This window comes from Argopecten irradians, chromosome 8 (genome assembly GCF_041381155.1).
Source record: "Argopecten irradians isolate NY chromosome 8, Ai_NY, whole genome shotgun sequence".
NCBI lineage: Eukaryota > Metazoa > Mollusca > Bivalvia > Pectinida > Pectinidae > Argopecten > Argopecten irradians.
The window spans coordinates 36,381,774-36,402,819 of record NC_091141.1 but is presented as its reverse complement, the minus strand read 5'-3'; the positions used below and the strand labels follow the sequence as shown (position 1 = coordinate 36,402,819).

The following is a 21,046-nucleotide window of genomic DNA, read 5'->3' as shown; positions in this document are numbered from 1 at the left end:
GGGATAGACTCTAATTACAGCAAATACGGTATGTTTGAATATCTAAACCACTCTGATAGTCATGCTACAGAACACATGTGTAGGAGTAACAAATATGGTATAATATATTGTACTTAACCAACAAGCATTAAAACATTATGTATTATAGATCAGTATGGAACAATACATTGCATGCATTCATCACATCATGAACTGTGTTAAATTAAATATGGGGCGTCAGGGGAGCTAATCCATACTGACATTATAAAGATATTGATACATCATGAACTGTGTTAAATTAAATATGGAGCGTTAGGGGAGCTAATCCATACTGACATCATAAAGATGTCGATACAATATACCTCCTCAGGTGAAACAATTTAGAATTCAATGAACAATGTGGCATTGTACAATTGTTGTAATATCCCTGTGTGTCAATATCATCAAATTTTACGCACCAGGATAACGGGTAACGGTAGAACTCACTAGATATTATCAAGCACTTTCAGCCACAACTGTGTGGTAGTCATATATGATAGAATCGAAAATTGAGGAATTTGACATATAAAAAGAACAATGGTTTTCAAAAGAATAAAATTTCACCACTGTAATGCCACGTAATGATGAAGGATGGTCTGTTTAGTAATCAGATGATACGGTATTCTGATTTGGTTTCCATTTTTTGTCGTTATATGCAGCTAGATACATTGATTATGTCACATAATACGACAAAAGACTAGCAATAGGCTGAGTCATGTTAGCAATAAACCAGTAACTAAGGACATGATAGGATTTAGTAGCAGTCGAAGGCCAGAGTTCCCGGAGAAAAACCAACAACTTGCAAACTGTCATATTCAGGTCTTAGACTGATAGTATTATGTTTAATCATACAAATTAAAGGTGAACTTTTTGAGGTCCAGAATATATAGAACATCTAAACCATTTAGTTGTATTTAGGCTTGAAAATTTTTAATTTCCAAGTATCTTAATGACAAAAGATGGTAATGTTAATTGATAGGATAAGACATTGCAGACAATGTCTGTTTTAAATCTTTTCCTGAAAGGCTTTAAAATCAATCATATACTATGCTCACCAAAACACCCAAAAATATCCAAACATTATCAAAATATCATGAAGATATTGCTGAAGAAATTAACCTTTTATGGACACATCCATTTTCAGAATTTTCAGAAAAAAATACACGATGGGTATGGGAAATATTGATAATTCACTGACCAATGGCTAGCCCCCTGGACCAGATGTCAAGTTATTAGCCTATAAATGACATTTGTATGCATATCGTCCAGCAAACAACACATAAATGCAGGTCCGTAAACCCTTGACCGTTTCTTATTACAGCTAATGTGACATGAACAGTATCATAATACCTCCCTAACTGGACATTACTTTGCAGGACTTTACCATAATTTCCTTGGTCTGTCAAACGGAATTAGGCCCTGTGCTCTGAAAGTCCAATTTGCAATATCAATTGTAAATATTAGGAATTCTCATTAAAAGATGACCTCTGACCTTATATGGATTGATTTTTTAACCTTGATACTTAGGAATGATTTCAATAAGAAATTGTTGAGTGGATAGTTTAACCTTTGACCTTACAGGATGGGTGATTTTCAACTTTGAAAGGTTTAAAAAAAAAGACAAGCTTGATCTCTAACAAAAGGAAATAAAGAATGTCTGTATTTTGTACTGTTTCAGTGTCTGTCAAGCCCCTATGCTGATAATTTGTTATGTAAAGTTTCAGTGTCTATCATGCTCCTGTGCTGAGAATTCGTTATTTTTACAGTATACTCCGACTTTCACAAAGAACTACATGACGTTTTATAGGCTTACAGGGGCATAGAGAACCACAATTAGAGACTTAGAGATTTTACAACCGCTCTGGGACTGCTCCAGAACTGTGCGTTAGAAATTCAGATGGTTTACTGTCGCACAGGGACTTGTCTATAATGAGTACAAATAACAGTATCAGCACGAGTCTATCAGTGGGATAGTAAAACACAACAAAGACTTAGGCTCGAGGTATATTACCGGTCTAATTACATTTTAAATATATAAATTGTTCGCCACTTATTGATGAGAGGAATGAGCAAGATTGGTATCCGGGGCTTTTCTAGTTTATAGGCATCAGACATCGACATAAACTTGGAGCCAACATGTAACCATCCCACAGCATCTGTATGAACATCAACACCATTTTATACACACTTTTGATCTATGAAACAACAACAAAAAAATTGCTCACCAGCATTATATTTTTCAGAATTGCTAGCACAAAATTCTTTACATATTAAATTATGCATTGCAAATTTTTTTGAGATCAATTACTGATATTTCTCAAAGGTGAAGGTCATTTTCTTATCCATAACATCGATGATCATACACTGCAGTTGATATAGATACATGTAACATGACTTCAGTTTAATTGAATAATACTGATTGAAAATGATGAAATACAAATTTCACCACAATCTAAATTCAGTTAATTACAAAAACATTTTGGACTCTCAATATTTTCAAATGTCATTTCTTGATATGTTTTCGAAGAAATTTTAATAGAATCACATGACAAGAACATTGACATATAACACAGTTGTTACGAAGTTTCCAAATATGGTAATTCACACCTCACAGCCACGCAGATGAACTTTTGAACAACGAGCTATTACATGTCCCACGATGTCTTTGGCAGGTTGACAAACCCGCTGGCACCAGCGACAATGCTTGTTATTGCTAATTAAACATGTTGGAAACAAATCATGTGCCCTTTCAAATTAGGCAGGCAACACATTCTTTTAGTTTTTGGAAATAACAGAAAGAGCTTCCCTGGAATTGTGTTTTCAATTCATCATTGAAATTAAATGTCAGCTGCAATTGACAGGCAAAATGGATCAATTTGGGAAGTCAGCAGAGACTCAGTGTACAAGGTTCACTCAAGGTAAATAGGCAAATATGTCAAACAAACACAAAAGCAAATTTTTTTTGGTAAAAATATGAAAACATACAGATCTGTTAATGCTTCTGTCTAAGCTTTGAGGAACTGAAGTTAAAGAAGAAATGAAGTTTTAAAATGTAAATTTTATCAAAGACATTGTAGATGAAAAAAGTTGTTACAAAAATCTGATTTTTTGATAGATTTTTTTATTACAATAAGCATTTAGTGGGAGATTAAATGCATCTGTGAAGTGCCTAATTTTTTTGATAAAATTGGGCAGATAAGAAAGGATTTTCCAGGAATTTAGTGGTTTTTTTTTTTATTTTACTGATATTTGAAATACTTTTCAAATTGGAAATGAGGCCCACAGTTTGTTGCAATTGGAGACCCTGGACAAAGCCCTCAGATGACCTTGATGATTCCAAGGTCTGTGATACAAAGTATTAACCCCAGGTAATGTCTATAGTTGTAATAGGTGACCTTTCAACCTATAATGATCACAAAGGTCAACATGTACCCTAAGCTACATGAAGACTCCAGGTTTGATGGTGCTGTTGTGCCGAAATTGATTATCTAATAATTTGATAGCTTGCCAAGAAAAAAGTCAATTATTTATTCATGTTTCAGGAGATAGCCCAATTGGTTATATGGCAGCAACACAAATACCTTATCTCTGCTCTCGTAACTTAACGGTAGCCATGTCATAAACTTCGAAAGTAATTTCACCATTTTCTAAAAACGATTTCCAGGGGTCTCCCAAAATTGGTTATGTTATCATCATGAAAGTTTATGGCTTAACCTCTGTTCCGTCGACGACAGCTTTTCAAATATCGCATCTTTGTATTAAAAATGTCTTAACAAAGGAATGGCTTAAAAAGGGGTTGTTGTTGAAATAAACATCAGTAGTAAAAATGGTTACGGAATGCTTTACAATCAAAGCAATCTTTATCGGTTACATTTCCTTGTAATGGAATAGACTACAATGTTGTGTACAAGTGAAGCCATCACATTTACAATTAGTTTTATTTATATGTCCGTGCAATCACTATTTATTTGGGCAGAAATCAATGTAGAAGTCATTGAAATGAAATAATGTGTCAAGATTGTTATCTTCAGTGATATCAATTTCTGAGAAATCACAAATTATTTATTGCCATTAGCAAATAAAAAATTGTCTTTCAGACATTGCTGTTCTCCTAATGGGCATTATAATACCGTGTCCAGAAAATTCATGTGCAAAAGTGTAATTTCTTGTGAAATTTATTAAAACAAATTTGTCTTTGAACTGGAGCTCTCTTTCGAATGCTACTGTATAGCAAGTCAATTTCGTTGGTAATTTATTTTCGTTATATTTTCAAAACACTAGCAACAAAATGACACCCCCTCAACAAAATGGCACCCCTCTCAACAAAATGGCACCCTCTCAACAAAATGGCACCCCTCTCAACAAATGACACCCCTCTCAACAAAATGGCACCCCTCTCAACAAAATGGCACTCTCTCAATAAAATGACAGCCCTCTCAACAAAATGGCACCCTTCTCAACAAAATGGCACCCCTCTCAACAAAATGACACCCTCTCAACAAAATGACACCCCTCTCAACAAAATGGCACCCCTCTCAACAAATGCACCTCTCAACAAAATGACAGCCCTCTCAACAAAATGGCACCCTCTCAACAAAATGGCACCCCTCTCAACAAAATGACACCCTCTCAACAAAATGGCACCCCTCTCAACAAAATGGCACCCGTCTCAACAAAATGACACCCCTCTCAACAAAATGACACCCCTCTCAACAAAATGACACCCCTCTCAACAAAATGGCACCCCTCTCAACAAAATGGCATTCTCTCAATAAAATGACAGCCCTCTCAACAAAATGGCACCCCTCTCAACAAAATGGCACCCCTCTCAACAAAATGTCACCCCTCTCAACAAAATGGCACCCCTCTCAAGCAATTGTACTCAAAATCAATTACATAGAAAATATTAATATCATTGACACCATCGGAATACTATTTAATAACAAACTGATGACAAACTGTTTAAGGCCTGTGTTAACTATTACAATTAAAATTAATGGACTTGATTGTCTCAAAGATTAAATAAACAATAGATTTTTATCTAAATGTTAACTGATAATTTCCACCCACCCTGAACAAGACCATATATAAACACATTTGTGCTACAGAGAATTTCCGACAATTCAATGATTGCTGTTCCATCTTTTGTTGTCATGGAAATGCACATGAAACATTCAGATGAATTAGACTGATTTTGATCAATGTCCTTGAATACTGAGGAAACATCTGTGACCATCAAACGCTTTGATGTCTGAAGCTCTACTAAGTAATCATACTCTACCCTCTAATGGAAATGTACTATATATTCCGGTAATTCACAGGTGTGCCTTATAACTCCCAATCTCCAAGATAAACCATCACAAAACAAATAAATGGGCGGAAAAACAACGTATAAACACTACGTTTTATTATCAAATTATGGAAACAAATCATATTTTCCCTACAGAATACCTCGAAGCAAACATAGCTTCCTGCATGGCCTTAGGGGTCTAATAATTCTGATTTTAAATTAAAGGCAATATCAGTGTGTTTTTCTCTGTACCAATCAATGCCATTGAATACAGGCTAATGTCAAAAGTAGGATCAAATTCATAGGGAAAAACCTTGAGGGATTTCTTACCCAATCCACCGCAGGAAAAAGGTTGTATAGTCGCCCAGAGCCAACAGTCTTCAAATATCACTGTTATGTGTCGTTATAGATTTTTTTCTGCACTAAGTATAATTTTTCCTGATATATATTAAGACCTCAGTACTTCAGAGGTCACTACATGGCCATGTAGCTTTAATATCAATGATTGATCAAGATGGCTGAGTGGTTAAGGTGTCTGACATTCTACCACTATCCCTCCATCTCTGGGTTGTGGTGGCTGAGTGGTTAAGGTGTCTGATATTCTATCACTAGACCTCCACCTCTGGGTTGTGGTGGCTGAGTGGTTAAGGTGTCTGATATTCTATCACTAGACCTCCACCTCTGGGTCACAGTGACTGAGTGGTTAAGGTGTCTGACATTTTACCACTAGCCCCCCATCTCTGGGTTGTGGTGGCTGAGTGGTTAAGGTGTCTGACATTCTATCACTAGACCTCCACCTCTGGGTCACAGTGACTGAGTGGTTAAGGTGTCTGACATTTTACCACTAGCCCCCCATCTCTGGGTTGTGGTGACTGAGTGGTTAAGGTGTCTGACATTTTACCACTAGCCCCCCATCTCTGGGTTGTGGTGGTTGAGTGGTTAAGGTGTCTGACATTCTACCACTATCCCTTCATCTCTGGGTCATTGTGGCTGAGTGATTAAAGTGTACAAAAATTGTCTTACATTCTACCAATTAGTCCTCAGGGTTGCAAGTTTGAAACCTACTTGGGGCAGCAGCCATGTACTGAACTTTTACAGTAAATAGGATCAATGTACAATAAAAAAGGAAAAATCATTTTTAGGTCACTGATTTTCTTCAGATTATCTCCCCTTAAATTGAAACATCTGATTTTTACAACAATCTCATATCTATCACCCTTGAGACAAAACAAATAGTGTGTTACCATAATTTTGCTTCTAAGTACAATTGAACTTTGTTAATTTGCTGCATTGATATTTAAATTTATGAACAAAATTTGTCAAAATTTTACTCAGTAAATAAAATCAAAATAACCAATTTATTCCAAAAGTGCAATCAGCAACTCAACATAGGCAGGCAAAAGGCAATCACACTTAAATTTTGAAGTGCACTGGATTGTATAGTGCTTAATACAAACCATTAAGACAACAAACAATGCATATTCAAACTCTTACATTCTTTTTTGTGCTTTTCAGTAAACGGTATATAGTTTCATCCTCATTAAAGCGAGACTTTCTGCACTATGTAATTAATCCTAAGGGGCTGGCACTTTATTTGAGCTTTTACGATATCGTCCTAAGATGATGAAATTTGATTGTGGGAGTGGCAATTAATTCTAATCGCTAATGGTACTTAAATTTCTTTATGGATGATTAAGTGCAGTATATACACACTGATGGGCATTCTTCTATTGTTTTAATATTATCAAAAAGGCTGCGATGATTTCCCATGTAACATTTTTTCTCTTCTTATTTTGCAGTAAAATGCTTTCTTCTGATTTGGTTATTGGTACACTTTTCTCATGAATTCACAGTATGAATTTTTATTGATATGATAAAACTTGATAATTATGAGAAAATGTATTTTAAGTTTTACTTGTAACAAGATTGGAGTTTTACATGTAAGATTGGAGTTTTACCTGTTAACATTTGAATTTTACCTGTTAAGATTGAAGTTTTACCAGTTAAGATTAGAGTTTTACCTGTTAAGAATAGAGTTTTACCTCTTACGATTATATTTTTACCTGTTAAGATTAGAGTTTTACCTGTTAACATTTGAGTTTTACCTGTTAAGATCGAAGTTTTACCTGTTCAAATTTGAGTTTTACCTGTTAAGATTGAAGTTTTACCTATTAAGATTAGAGTTTTATGTGTTAACATTTGAGTTTAACCTGTTAAGATAGAAGTTTTACCTGTTACGATTATATTTTTATCTATTAACATTTGAGTTTTACCTGTTTAGTTTAGAGTTTTACCAGTTAAGATTTGAGTTTTACCTGTTAAGATAAGAGTTTTTCCTGTTGAGATAAGCGTTTTGCCTGTTAAGATTAGAGTTTTACCTGTTAAGATTAAAGTTCTACCTGTTAAGATTAGCGTTTACCTGTTAAGATTAGCGTTTACCTGTTAAGATTTTTAACTATCATCCTGTGGACTCTCTGAAAAACATTTCCAGTTTGGCAAAAACCAGTTTACTCCAGTAGTCACATTAAATTAAAAAACAAATAAACAAAAAAACTTTCTGTAGCAGCTGCTACATATACAGCTGTATATAACGACTACCCTGAGGGCTATTTTATATTTAGTGTAATATAAAAATTCTAGCTTGTTTCCAGATAATATAGAATTATATGACAAGGAGATCCTGTCTTGTTTTAGAAAAATATCATATTATTAGTACCAGTCAATATATAATTTTAATAACCAATTACAGCGGCCTGGTGTTGATCACTGGCAGTGAGAGGTATGTTCAGGATCTGTCTGTATGTGTGGTAAATCATCTATAATTGTGAAGGATGAAAATCTGGTATCTTAATCTCAGATTACACTGCCAAGTCTAAAATATAATCTGCTGGATGTGTTCCTTTTAGCATATTTATGCTGTCTCCACATATAATTGATATAAAGGATGTATAGTGGTCATTAGACTGGCCACCAGTCTCTAGAATATTAAAAATAATCACTAAAAATGGTCTTGATTATTTTTTCCCCACCTACATGTCTGATTCTAAGTTTCAAACTAGGGGGAGATAACTCTGCTCAGAAAATCTTATCAACAACTTTGGGTCTGGTGACCAGTCTATGTGGTCATTTGTCAGCAACATTTCCTAAAACCTGTACGTGTCCCCCAACAGTATAAATTCTCAAACCGCTGTCCTTGACTGATGTCCATTCTTACACTACCACCATCAACTGTATCATTTCTCATACTGACACATTGACTGTTTCTCATACTGCCACTGTTACACAATAAATCTTTGAAAATTGTATAGCGGTTTAAATTCATTTTGTTGATGGTTTGTTTTCATTATATCTGCTTCCTCACTTAAATCTTTTACAGAAAAAAAAACCAACTTGTTATACTGTAATACAGCCAAAACTCATTATCTCAAAGAACAGACAAAACATTTTGACACATCCGAATCAAACAAATTGTCAAATTTATGTTGACTTTCCCGAGTTCATGATCATCATTTAAAATTTTTTTTATTATGAAATTATACTTTTAATATTGCGTCCCTTTTAACCATTTTTTAATGTACGGAAGTAAAATAATGCCAGCAGGGAAAACCTGATACTAAACACTCGCTTTGTGTTCTCCTTTGTCATTTATTTGTGACAAAAGTCATAAATGGAGCTATGAAAGTCAAACTAGCATTAATAAAGCATTGGAAACGATAATTGTTTACTTTAGTGCATTGCTCTTGTTGACACTTGTGTTATAAACGCTATATAAACCTGAATTTATGAAGGCCAATTTAGTGTGATATAACAGGTTTTAACTAGCAATCATTTCAAAATATAATTCACTTCAAAGACTTTTTTAGAAATTTATTCATTTGCATTTTAACATATTGTCAGCATTGATTTTTGTTCTATGCATGTTTTTCCATAAATAATTGATTTTTAGCCTACTTTAGAAAATTGATTCTTATTTCTCGTCCAGTTTTCAGAACAATGTCAGATAGAAAATACGTAACATCTCTTTCAAACAAAACAGGAAATAATTGACAAATCCATTGACAAAGTGTTTACCTTATAAATACATGCTGTTTTAATCTTCTATATATAATCATGTAATCATGACTTTTTAATGGTAAATATCTCTCTACTAAAACTTTTAATAGTAAAGATCTCTCTATTAAAATTTTAATGGTAAAAATCTCTATTACAACTTTAACAGAAAATCTCTATTAAAACTTTAACAGTAAAGTTCTATAAAACTTTAATAGAAAAGGTCTATTAAATTTAATAAAAAGGTCTATTAAAACTTAATAAAGGTCTATTAAAACTTTAATAGAAAAGGTCTATTAAACTTAACAGTAAAGTCTATTAAAACTTTATAGAAAAGGTCTAAAAACTTTAATAGAAAAGTCTATTAAAACTTTAAAAGTAAGTTTTAAAACTTTATAGAAAAGGTCTATTAAAACTTTAACAGTAAAGGTCTATTAAAACTTAAAGTAAAGGTCTATTAAAACTTTAATAGAAAAGGTCTATTAAAACTTTAATAAAAAGGTCTATTAAAACTTTAACAGTAAAGGTCTATTAAAACTTAATAGAAAAGGTCTATTAAAACTTTAAACTTTAATATACAAAAATGTATATTAAAACTTTAATGGTAAATGTCTCAATTAAAACTTTAATAGTAAATGTCTCTATTAAAATCTTAATCATAAATGTCCATTAAAACTTTGATAGTAAAGGTTTCTATCAAATCTATATCAAAACTTAAATAGCAAATGTCTATTAAAACTTTAATAGTAAATATCTCTCTCTTAAAACTTTAATATCAAAGGTCTCTATTAAAATTGTCCTATCAAAGATCATATACTTTAGTTTCTGATGTACTTTATGTACTTTATAGCCTAAGCATGTGTATACATGGCAACTTGATGTTCAAAGGTCCTCGGTGAGTCGTGTCCCTAGATGACATTTATAAGAGCGTAAATGACACCTGTCGAAGTGCGACTTACCTGAATGGAGAGAGTACAAGTCCTGTTTCCTCCTGTAGGACCCCGCTGTCCATACTATTGGCCGGCATTAACGTTTTCATCAAGATTATTCCATGAATTTCATATTAAAATGTACACTTATTATTTAAGCTCTCTCGGCAATTAATGATAACTCACACTTATTAAATCACTTCAAACTCCAAGAATGAAATACTTATCAAATCAATGGACTTCATTGCTGAGAAGTGTGTATGAAGTCAAGAATTAACCTCCAATGAAAGGTCAAAGAATTCAGAAACATCACAAAGAAATTACAAATCTATAGCTCCAATATGTACCTAAATCCAATGCAATTAAAATGAAAATGAAAGTAGATATTTAGAACTACTTTGTATCAAGTTTATAGTGCCAATAACAAATGAATGTCAAAGTATTCAACTACATCGCTTGGAAATTAAGAATCTAATTCTCCATCATGTATATCAATCTTCAATCCAGTTGCGATGAAAATCAAACTGAAAGTAGGTATCTAAACTTCCAAATGAATAAATGCATCAAGAACGAGCTCCAACAAAATGGTTGCTAAATCCAACCATCAGAAAATAAGAATTTATAACTCCAGTTGGCTCCATGTGGCTCCATGTGAGATAAGTTTGGGGTATTGTGTTCACAAACTAATCCCCCATCACCTCATTGCCTGTTTAGTCCCTACACACTGCCGAGAGAGAACATACACTTTTATATATATATGTGTCGATCACCAGCCATTGATTCAGTCACTTTTCTGTTTGTAAGTCACTACCTGCCGTGTACACACACACACCACCTTTCCTAACGGCTCCTCCATCAAAAACTCTTGACACGCGGAAATTGACCGACAAAACTGATATTTCTCCCCAAATAATTATATCTGATGATTATATAAGCTAAAATCTCACTTCGGATCCATCATCAGCTACTTGCTTATACTATTAACCCTGTTATAACACACTGTTAAACAAGTCGCACAGGTGACTGTCGCGGTTCACCGGCGACACCTACAGCCACTACACTGCCAATTGACAGACGATTGATGTCCAGCGGTAAACGACTACCACCAGAATGGCCGTTTGCTACTCTATTCCAAGTACCTGTTGCTGCCTCTTATCCAACACAGGAAAAATAGGTTCCTCTCGGAATTTTCCTCATCACATTTAATCTGATTCAATCAACGATTTTCGAGTATCTATAGAAATGAGGAGCGAGAAAGGTGCTTATAGTAGAGGAGATTGTCTATAGGAGAATTAAGGTGTTTCATATCAGAAGGATGGATGACAGCGGACGTTCAGTATCAAGTAAGCTCTATTTAAAGTATAGCCAATGCTATAGGGAGGGTACTTCTGTGGAGAGAGTCTGGTGAGAAAACCCTGCCGATTAGTCACTGAAAATTACAGGCTGTTGTGTGCAAATTACACGGGCGTCAATCAATACTGGACAAGATGATAATTTTATCTTGAGTTGTCTCCCCCTTCCTATCCATTGTGAAAAGATCCTTTGAAGCAATCTTGTTGCATCCATAGTCATAATATATACAGTCAAACCTGTCTATAAAGATCACCTAAAGGACAGTTAAATATGCACCCAAGGGACAATCAAACCTGTCTATAATACCCAAGGGACCAAACCTGTCTATAGACCACCCAAGACACAATCAAACCTATCTATAAAGACCAGCCCAAGGACAGTCAAACCTTTCTATAAAGACCACCCTTTAGAAACAAGACAGAAGTGGTCTTTATACATTATTCAGATTTTATGTTAGAGTCAACCATTTGGGACCCTAAGAAAGAGGTCTTATTAAACAGGTGGTCTTTATACAGAGGTGGTTGTTCAGACAGGTTTTATCTCTATAGATACACAATCGTGTGGCCACTGGACAGTTGTGTATCTACAGAAGTATAGAAGCTAATTGGTGTTAACTTATCAGTATATCTACAGCCCGGAGGTGCTAATTAGGAAAGGTGATAGCTATCTGTCATGTTTCAATCCATCAATCATTATATATATAGGTAATACGTGTATGTTCCCAGCTGTTCTTGTAGAGACAGCCATACAAATATCGAAAATGTACAAATAATGTTGACATTGACTATTACATAAACATATATCCAGTTATCATTATGTGGTGGAAAGGATGGCATAGTGGTTAAAGTGTCAGACATTTTACCACCATAGTTTTTCATTTCTGATGAATAAAATCAAGAACTGAGTCACCTGCTGGATTTGTTGGTTGGTGGTTTTACACCTAAAACTCAGACTTTCTTACACAAAATGTATATGTCACTTGTTCAATCCTATCATATCTTATATATATAACACAAAATTTATATGTCAAAAGATGTATTTGACAAAGGATGTTTTTAAATTTGCTTGATTTTGTTTTATGTTAGATTTAATTCACAGGTACAGTTGTACGAATGCTTCATTTTTTGGTGTGTGAAGGCAAACCAGAGTACCTGGAGAAAAACCATCCATCGCCTATAGCCGATGTCAGGCAGTTTCAGCTATACAGTAGGAATTAAAACACAAAAACAACGTAAAACAAACATCAATAATAATACATAATGAGATAGGTTTTTAAACATCAAACGAAATACCATAAAATTTATAGTTCAACTTACAAATTATACAAGACAGTTATACCTTGACAAAGTCTTCTCATCCTTCACAATTCATCATGGAGTTTTCAGGTAACGAAAGAATCCTTTGATAAACGTGACCAGACCCTTGTTAGCAGTGAACATGGCAGACACATATATAAGACAAACAAAAATGTATACCTGTTAACGAGATATGGTAATAAGACAAACACCTATCAATAAGAACTTAAGTCCACCAATTTATAGAATTTATTCCCGGCCTGATCTGTTGTCAATTTATTTTCATTGACGTCTGCTTATTAGTGACACTGATCTCTCGTCGTTTTGTTGTGTTTGATGTGGTTCGATCATTATTCAGTATTAAGTTATACATTGGCCGAGGGTGGCATGTACTATCATCGGGGAATCTGAAAAACGGCAGTCTGGTTACGGTATCAATGTATAGATATCGCCGTGGAAACAGTAAATTTACATCAAACCGCACAATCACATGTACATACCACACGGAATTCCCATGTTAATAATTTCTTTTTGACCTAAAAATACTAGATACAATGTAAACTGTTCACCAATCATAGGAAGTAACTATAAACAGATTCAAAGGAAATTCTAAACAATTCTATAACAAAACCGACAAAAATGGTGGTGTTGGCAACAGGTGATAACAAAAACTCAAATCGTGGTTTTTAATGGTGTAAAAGACTTACTGAATTTCTCTTCAAACAAAAATTGTATCACATTATTATACATTACACAGAATAGGGATATATGTACATCAATGTGTATTTGTATAGATTTTTTCATGAACTTTAGGATTGATGGAGTATGGATTGATGGGAGTATGAACTGTAGGAGTATAGATTGATGGGAGTATGATCTGTAGGAGTATGGATTGATGGAGTATGATCTGTAGGAGTATGGATTGATGGAGTATGATTTGTAGGAATATGGATTGATGGGAGTATGATTTGTAGGAGTATGAACTGTAGAAGTATGGATTGATGGGAGTATGAACTGTAGGAGTATGGATTGATGGGAGTATGATTTGTAGGAATATGGATTGATTGAAGTATGATTTTTTAGGAATATTGATTGATGGGAGTATGATCTGTAGGGGTATGAACTGTAGAAGTATGGATTGATGGGAGTATGAACTGTAGGAGTATGGATTGATGGGAGTATGATTTGTAGGAATATGGATTGATGGGAGTATGATTTGTAGGAATATGGATTGATGGGAGTATGATCTGTAGGAATATGGATTGATGGGAGTATGATCTGTAGGGGTAGGGATTGATGGAGTATGGATTGATAGAGTATGATCTGTAGGGGTATGGATTAATGGAGTATGAACTGTAGGATTATGAATTGATGGAGTATGGATTGATAGAGTATGATCTGTAGGAGTATGGATTGATGGAGTATGGATTGATCGGAGCATGAACTGTAGGATTATGGATTGATGGAATTATGAATTGATGAAGTATGGATTGATGGAGTATGATCTGTAGGAGTATGGATTGATGGAGTATGGATTGATGGGAGTATGAACTGTAGGAGTATGGATTGATGGAGTATGATCTGTAGGAGTATGGATTGATGGAGTATGAATTGATGGGAGCATGAACTGTAGGAGTATGGATTGATGGAGTATGAACTGTAGGATTATGGATTGATGGAGTATGGATTGATGGGAGTATGATCTGTAGGAGTATGGATTGATGGAGTATGATCTGTAGGAGTATGGATTAGTGTTTCCCACAGGAAAAAAAAGGGCATGGTGCTGGGTTTTGAAAAGGGCACTTTGACCGCGATAAATAACCATCAGAGGGGCACAAAGGTTATATCGACGACTTCCAATACAAGGGAAAATCTTTAAAACTGTCTTGTTGTTAATGTAATTCTGGTTCAACTTAATATCATTTAAATGCTTTAAACTCTCTTAGTTGCTAAGTAATATCAGAACATCCATTTAATTATTCTGAGTGAACAAAATGATTTTGGAAATAGTTATCTGCCGATCACATATGATCATGACTATAATTGATTCACAAGAAAGATCTAAATTTCATTTATATTAATTAAAAGAATGGGAAAAATGCAAAATGTATTCCTTTATTTCAATCCAATTACCTTTATTTTTAATATATATCTTTATTGAAATATTAAAAATACTGTATTGAATTGAATAAGATAACATGTTTCATTATAATGAATAATTAATTAAAAAAATGTTCTAAATTTACAAGCATTAAATTAAGAAAATACAGATAATTAGATTAGTATTCCAAATATTTGAATTTAATCCGATAGAGAAAAAAAAAAAATCTTTTTAATTTGATTTATTTTAATTACTTTGCTATTAATAATTTTATTAATATTAATATATCTTTTCTAAAAATAAATTCACATCGAAATTCTAAAAAAATTTATACCGTTTTCATTTTTAAAAACGTGTACATATTAGTAAAAATCCTGAAATTCAATACCTCCGGATCTACTTTTACAATACACCCAAAATGGCGGCCATTACGATTGCAAATTTTGTGACATCCATCAGATATAGATAGGCCTATTTAACATTAAAAACGTAAGTAAATAATTTACAGTTGTAAGCAGTATTTGTTTTTGAAGTAATGCTCACTATCTGTGGTAGTCATAAAACTTATTGAAAGGCCAGCTGATTGTTTTCTAGGCTGCCGATCGGCTGCTCAGACTTCAGCTTACGTAATACACAGACCTGAAAGTGACACCACAAGCCAAGGTGGAAATAGCCCAAGGCTGCTAATTAGGGCCACTGGGGTATTGGTCAGGGGGTCAGGGAGTGGTCACACCTCTTTTGTTTACTTAATTATCAAGCCACTGCCTGGTATTTTGGTAGTTTAGTAAAAGTGTACTGGGGACAAACGGGGCAGGGCGTTAGGTTATAGGGGCATGGCGTCAGGTAAAAAGGGCATGGCGCGGCGCCATGCTAATCGGGGCTGTGGGAAACACTATGGATTGATGGAGTATGGATTGATGGGGTCACGAACTGTAGGAGTATGGATTGATGAGTATGGATAGATGGAAGTATGAACTGTAGGATTATGAATTGATGGAGTATGGATTGATAGAGTATGATCTGTAGGAGTATGGATTGATGGAGTATGGATTGATGGGAGCATGAACTGTAGGAGTATGGATTGATGAGTATGGATAGATGGAAGTATGAACTGTAGGAGTATGGATTGATGCAGTATGAACTGTAGGAGCTTGGATTAATGGTATGGAGTGATAGAATATCTTTATGCATGAGTGTTTTAATATTCTCTGTAATAATTTCTAATTTAGAAAAAAACACAAAACTTTCACCAGAACCATATAATATCCCATCAAGCATCTCATGTCAATAAACAATATTAGGAGAAGGGGACAACCCTGACTACCCTGCTGAGTATTAACGTCAGATTGTACCCAGCCATGTTCCGGACATTAACTGCCGCTGGCACGGTATTGTGTCTGATACGAGTCCCAGACTACCACAAACTCCGACTCATGATTAATTTACAAAATCAGCTTGGCTTTTTTTCCTCTCTGGTTGATTGTTTGATGCCTAAAGGATTGTAGATATACTTATGTGATATACCTGGTTGTGTCTAGCCGGGAAATGAGGCTGCACACAAACCCTATGATGTTGTTACGTATTCTGTCACCATTTTTATACACTGTCAGACAAATTCATCCTTTCTGAGTCAAAGTTATTTAACAGACGGGTGTAGCATGTCTGATTTAAGACCTGTTTTCTATGGAAAGCAGTGGAAAAAAAATATGACATTCAATAAAACCCTGGAATATATCACCGAAACTAAAGCAAGTCTTGTAAAATACTGAATTTTGTGAGGGTATTAAAATTCTGCTGAAGATTTTATTAGCAGGAAATTAAATCTAGATGTTAAAACCGTCAGGAGCAAATGATGATGGCCTCACATATATAACTAGAACTGAAGTTCTTCTCAAGATCTTTCATTGGAAGCTAGAATACAATATTATTATGAAAATTCACTGTTCATCAGCAAACCCTTTTACATTTACTGTATCCTAAAGAAAATAAGCCTGAACTCAGCAATAAGCGTCCTCCCCCCTTTTTAAAGTCTTTTTTAACTTAGGTCAAATTCTGCCACAAACTGCTTTTCTTCAGACCGACAGACAACCCATTTCCAGTATAACTTCATTGCAGGGGTTTGGGTGGGGGAAGGGTGGGGGAGGTTGGTGTGTGTGAAAACCGGACGGACAGACAACCCGATTCCAGTATACCCCCTTAACTTCATTACAGGGGGTATAATCAATTCTGAACTTCAACATATTTTAGCATCGCCTTTATCCTTAAAGACAATTAACCAGAATCATAGTGCAATTAATTCATTAAAGCAGTCATTAAGGATTATATTGAAATGACATAATTGACATTTGTTAAAATTTCTTCCTCACAAGTCTAACTTCACACGATTATACACAAACCTCTATATTAGACCCAAAATACACCCCATTGCTCACATTTTCAGTCTTTAAAATATCTCAGTATCTTTTAATGCAGTCGACCTTGAAATTAATGTGACAAATTTTTCAAAAGCATTCTCAAACTAATTTCAAAACCAACGATTTCCAAACTTTCGAATGAAGAAAAAAATTGCAAGTAACTTGCATGTTGCTGTAATCTTGGCCATGCATTCAATCCCAAATGTATACTTTGAAAGAAAACAGACACAATTGAGGAAGCCCTAGTATTGCATATTGGTAATCCTTTACAACGATTTCTTCTCCACCTTTAGACATCAAAATCGCCTTAATCAGTCAGAATGTCTTAACGTTGTACGTTTGGTGTTCAATAGGAAATTGGCTTCATTGATCATTTGTCTGTGGGGATGAAGTCGAGACAATCGAAAAAGGTGGGATAACTTCAGGAATGAATCAACACTGCAAGGTTTGTGTTCATAATTTCTTTTAGTCCTTATAAAGATGCTACACCGCTGACGAATTGTATTTTCTCTCTATCAAAAACAGTAACAGACAAATTCATAATTTTCTTCAAGTTACAAAAGTTACCTACTTTACATCATTTAAACCACCATTGAAAATTTTGAGCTTTTAATTTCATTTCAAGATACAAATATTAAAAATAATTATTTGCATGCCAAAAAATATCCATGGCACTATGTGCTTTATAGAATTAAGTACAGATTACGCATGTACCAAAAGCAAAATAAATTATTTTCCATTATTTTTTGTATTAATTATACATATATATACACAATTAAACACCAATTAATATTCAAATGATGGGTATTGTTTATGCTCTGCCGGCAATGGAGCATCTTTAGCAGCCAGTGACAGTTAAGGATGCACCAATTGGTAATTAAGTGGAGAAAAACTGGAGTACCTAGAGAAAAACCACTGACCTACAGTCAATACCTGGCAACTGCAGCATGTGGTTTTCGAGCATGATATCGATCTGAATATCAAATCAGGATAAGAGGCTATGTGACAGGGTCACCTGGACGGGATGGGATAGCTAGGACGGATGATGTCGACAACTCCTGTTTCATGGCAGAGCCATAAACAATCAACTCATATATGGATGAGAACGTTTTTTGTTTAAGATGCATGGAGTTACTTCAAAAACTACCATAATTTGGGAAATTTTGGCGTTCAGCATTTTTGTGCAAAAATGGGATGGATAAATTCTATTTTTGGATATCCATGTGCGAATTGTACCTACCTTGTATATATGATTTCACAAATGTCGTTAAATTTACATAAAAAAAAACAACAACCCTTGAACACCTGTTTCTTTTTTGGGAAATTTTGGCGTTTGGCATTTTTGTGCCAAAATGGGATGGATAAATTTTATTTTTGGATATCCATGTGGGAATTGTACCTACCTGGTATACATGTTTTCATAATGTCATTAAATTTACATTAAAAAAAACAACAACCCTTGAACAGGTGTTCTTGTATTATTTGTTTATGTAATGTGATATACCTGGAAAGTGCATCATTACATTTGTAATCAATAGAATGATGCAGATGAATTTATCTACTGTATATCATTTGTAAATAATACTTACATGGTTTGATACTCAATTCATGGAGATAGAATTCCACAACCTTAATATTCGGTCAAAAGGCAATATGAATATAGTCAAATTATTTTAGTGGGTTTAATTTTGGTGCTTACATGCCAAATACATCAAAATATGAACACATCTAAAATATCCTAATTTACGCTATTTTAACTACATATTGTATTATGACGTAATATTTCACTCATGGTGATTTTCTCCGCAATCATCTCAGACATACACACGTATCTGAGTTAGACACTTTAAGCGTATTAATCAGAGGCAAGCTATACACCAACAACCGATTTAATACCGTCATTTGCAAGTTATTTTCTGATCTGAATCTTAAATTACCACCCAGACTAACATCATTTCTGAAGCTATGTTATATATGTGCATTTCAACACAAGATTAAGTGTCGAAAAGGAACGTGGAAATTAATTAAAAGGCACCGTTTAATTAAATTGGCGTTTTTGTCTTTTAGAATTCTATACAGAGATATTTTAGAACAGAAAATTAAACAGATCACCCCTGTATAAAACAGCCATCGTAAGTTTGATTCATTTCCGATTCCATTTCATTTATCTCCTCCCTGGGTTTCCATCTTGTGTTTGTTGTGTGCTTTCTATTCAAAGTTTTTTTCCCCAGCTAAAATCTTGGGAATTCCATTCATAATGCACAAGTGCATCTAAACACTTTTGCTAAAAGCCAAGTGCTGCTGCCTGCTATTTAAACTGTAAGATTTTTATTTCCCTAAAATCTCCATCGCTCGTTGATAGTACTGCGTATAATTGCAACGTTACCAAAGAATCTTTATTGTCTTTTCCTGTGCCGCCATAACGAAGCAAATGTGATTCATTAAATTGTACTACTGAGTTAGGCGATCATTTTTGAAAGATAACAAGAAAAGAAGTTTATGATTTTGATCATCATATAACACACAGAATGTATTCATCGTTCCATAAAAATGGCATTTGTCTTCAAAACTGACCATGCCCTCAGGGCTATAAAACTTGGTAAAACTCGTTTTTCCCGAAGAATGGTTTACAATCTGAAGAGTTGACAGTTATTGCTAAAATAATAAATATTCTTTTTGTTTTGAAAATTAATCCTGACAACTTTTACCAAATCAAGACATCAATGTCAATGTTAGGGTTTGAAACAACAAGAAACTAAAATCTCCTTCAAACATTTCTAATTAAGTTAAAATCCACTTAAACTATTGCAAAATGAAGTTTTACACTTGTTCACCAACAGTTTTCAGAATTACCTCTAAAGATAATGTTTTAACATTGTAAAAGTAATCTCTTCTTAATAAAACAAGCCATACTCCACCAATACTTGTATAATTATTCCTTTTAAAGTCAAATATCATCGAAATTTTTTTTTTTATATATCAAAACCTGCCTTAGCGACCACCTCTGTATTGAAAACCACTTGCTTAAGAAAAGTCCATTATGTTGGGGTTCCAAACAAACATTTTCAACACAATTCAACCTGTGTATAAAGACCACCTGGCTACATAGACAATTTTGTCTTTATGTCCCTTGCAACGGGACTAATTCACGTACCACGTGATACCCGATAACGTTTGTGCGGGACTAGTATCTCCAGTGGTGATGGAACGTAACTCTTTGTAATCTTCCCGCTGAAATGACGTTATCCCGCGATAACGTCATTTGACGTCATTCCATCACCAATAGAAACAATAGTCCCGCACAAACGTTATCGGGTATCACGTGGTACATGAATGAGTCCCATTGGATGATCTTTATAGACAGGTCTGACTGTAGATATATCAAGTTAACAATTACACTTCTATTTCAAAATATGAAATAAAATTTGTCTATAATGATCTTAATTCTAATGACAATGAAACTGGGACGGTGGTGGCCGAGTGGTTAAGAGGTCTCGACATATTACCACAAAACCTCCACCTCTGGGTTCAGAGTTCAAATTCCATGTGGGGCAGTTGCAAGGTTCTGACCGTTTAGTTGGTGGTTTTTCTCCGGG

At 34.4% G+C, this 21,046-nt stretch overlaps 1 protein-coding gene across 2 annotated transcripts in view; it reads right to left on the bottom strand.

Annotated features, from left to right (window-relative positions):
- LOC138330247 (ligand of Numb protein X 2-like) overlaps nt 1-21,046 on the bottom strand; it is a 105,438-nt gene that overhangs the window by 49,081 nt on the left and 35,311 nt on the right. Inside the window, exon 1 of one of the 2 annotated variants that reach the window (XM_069277718.1) lies at nt 10,318-10,563. The exons of the other annotated variant lie outside the window; for it this stretch is intronic. Within the exon in view, the coding sequence (XP_069133819.1) occupies nt 10,318-10,397 (80 nt within the window). The 5' untranslated portion in view covers nt 10,398-10,563. Of the gene's footprint in view, nt 1-10,317; nt 10,564-21,046 lie in introns of those variants that run through there. 2 annotated transcript variants of the gene reach the window in all.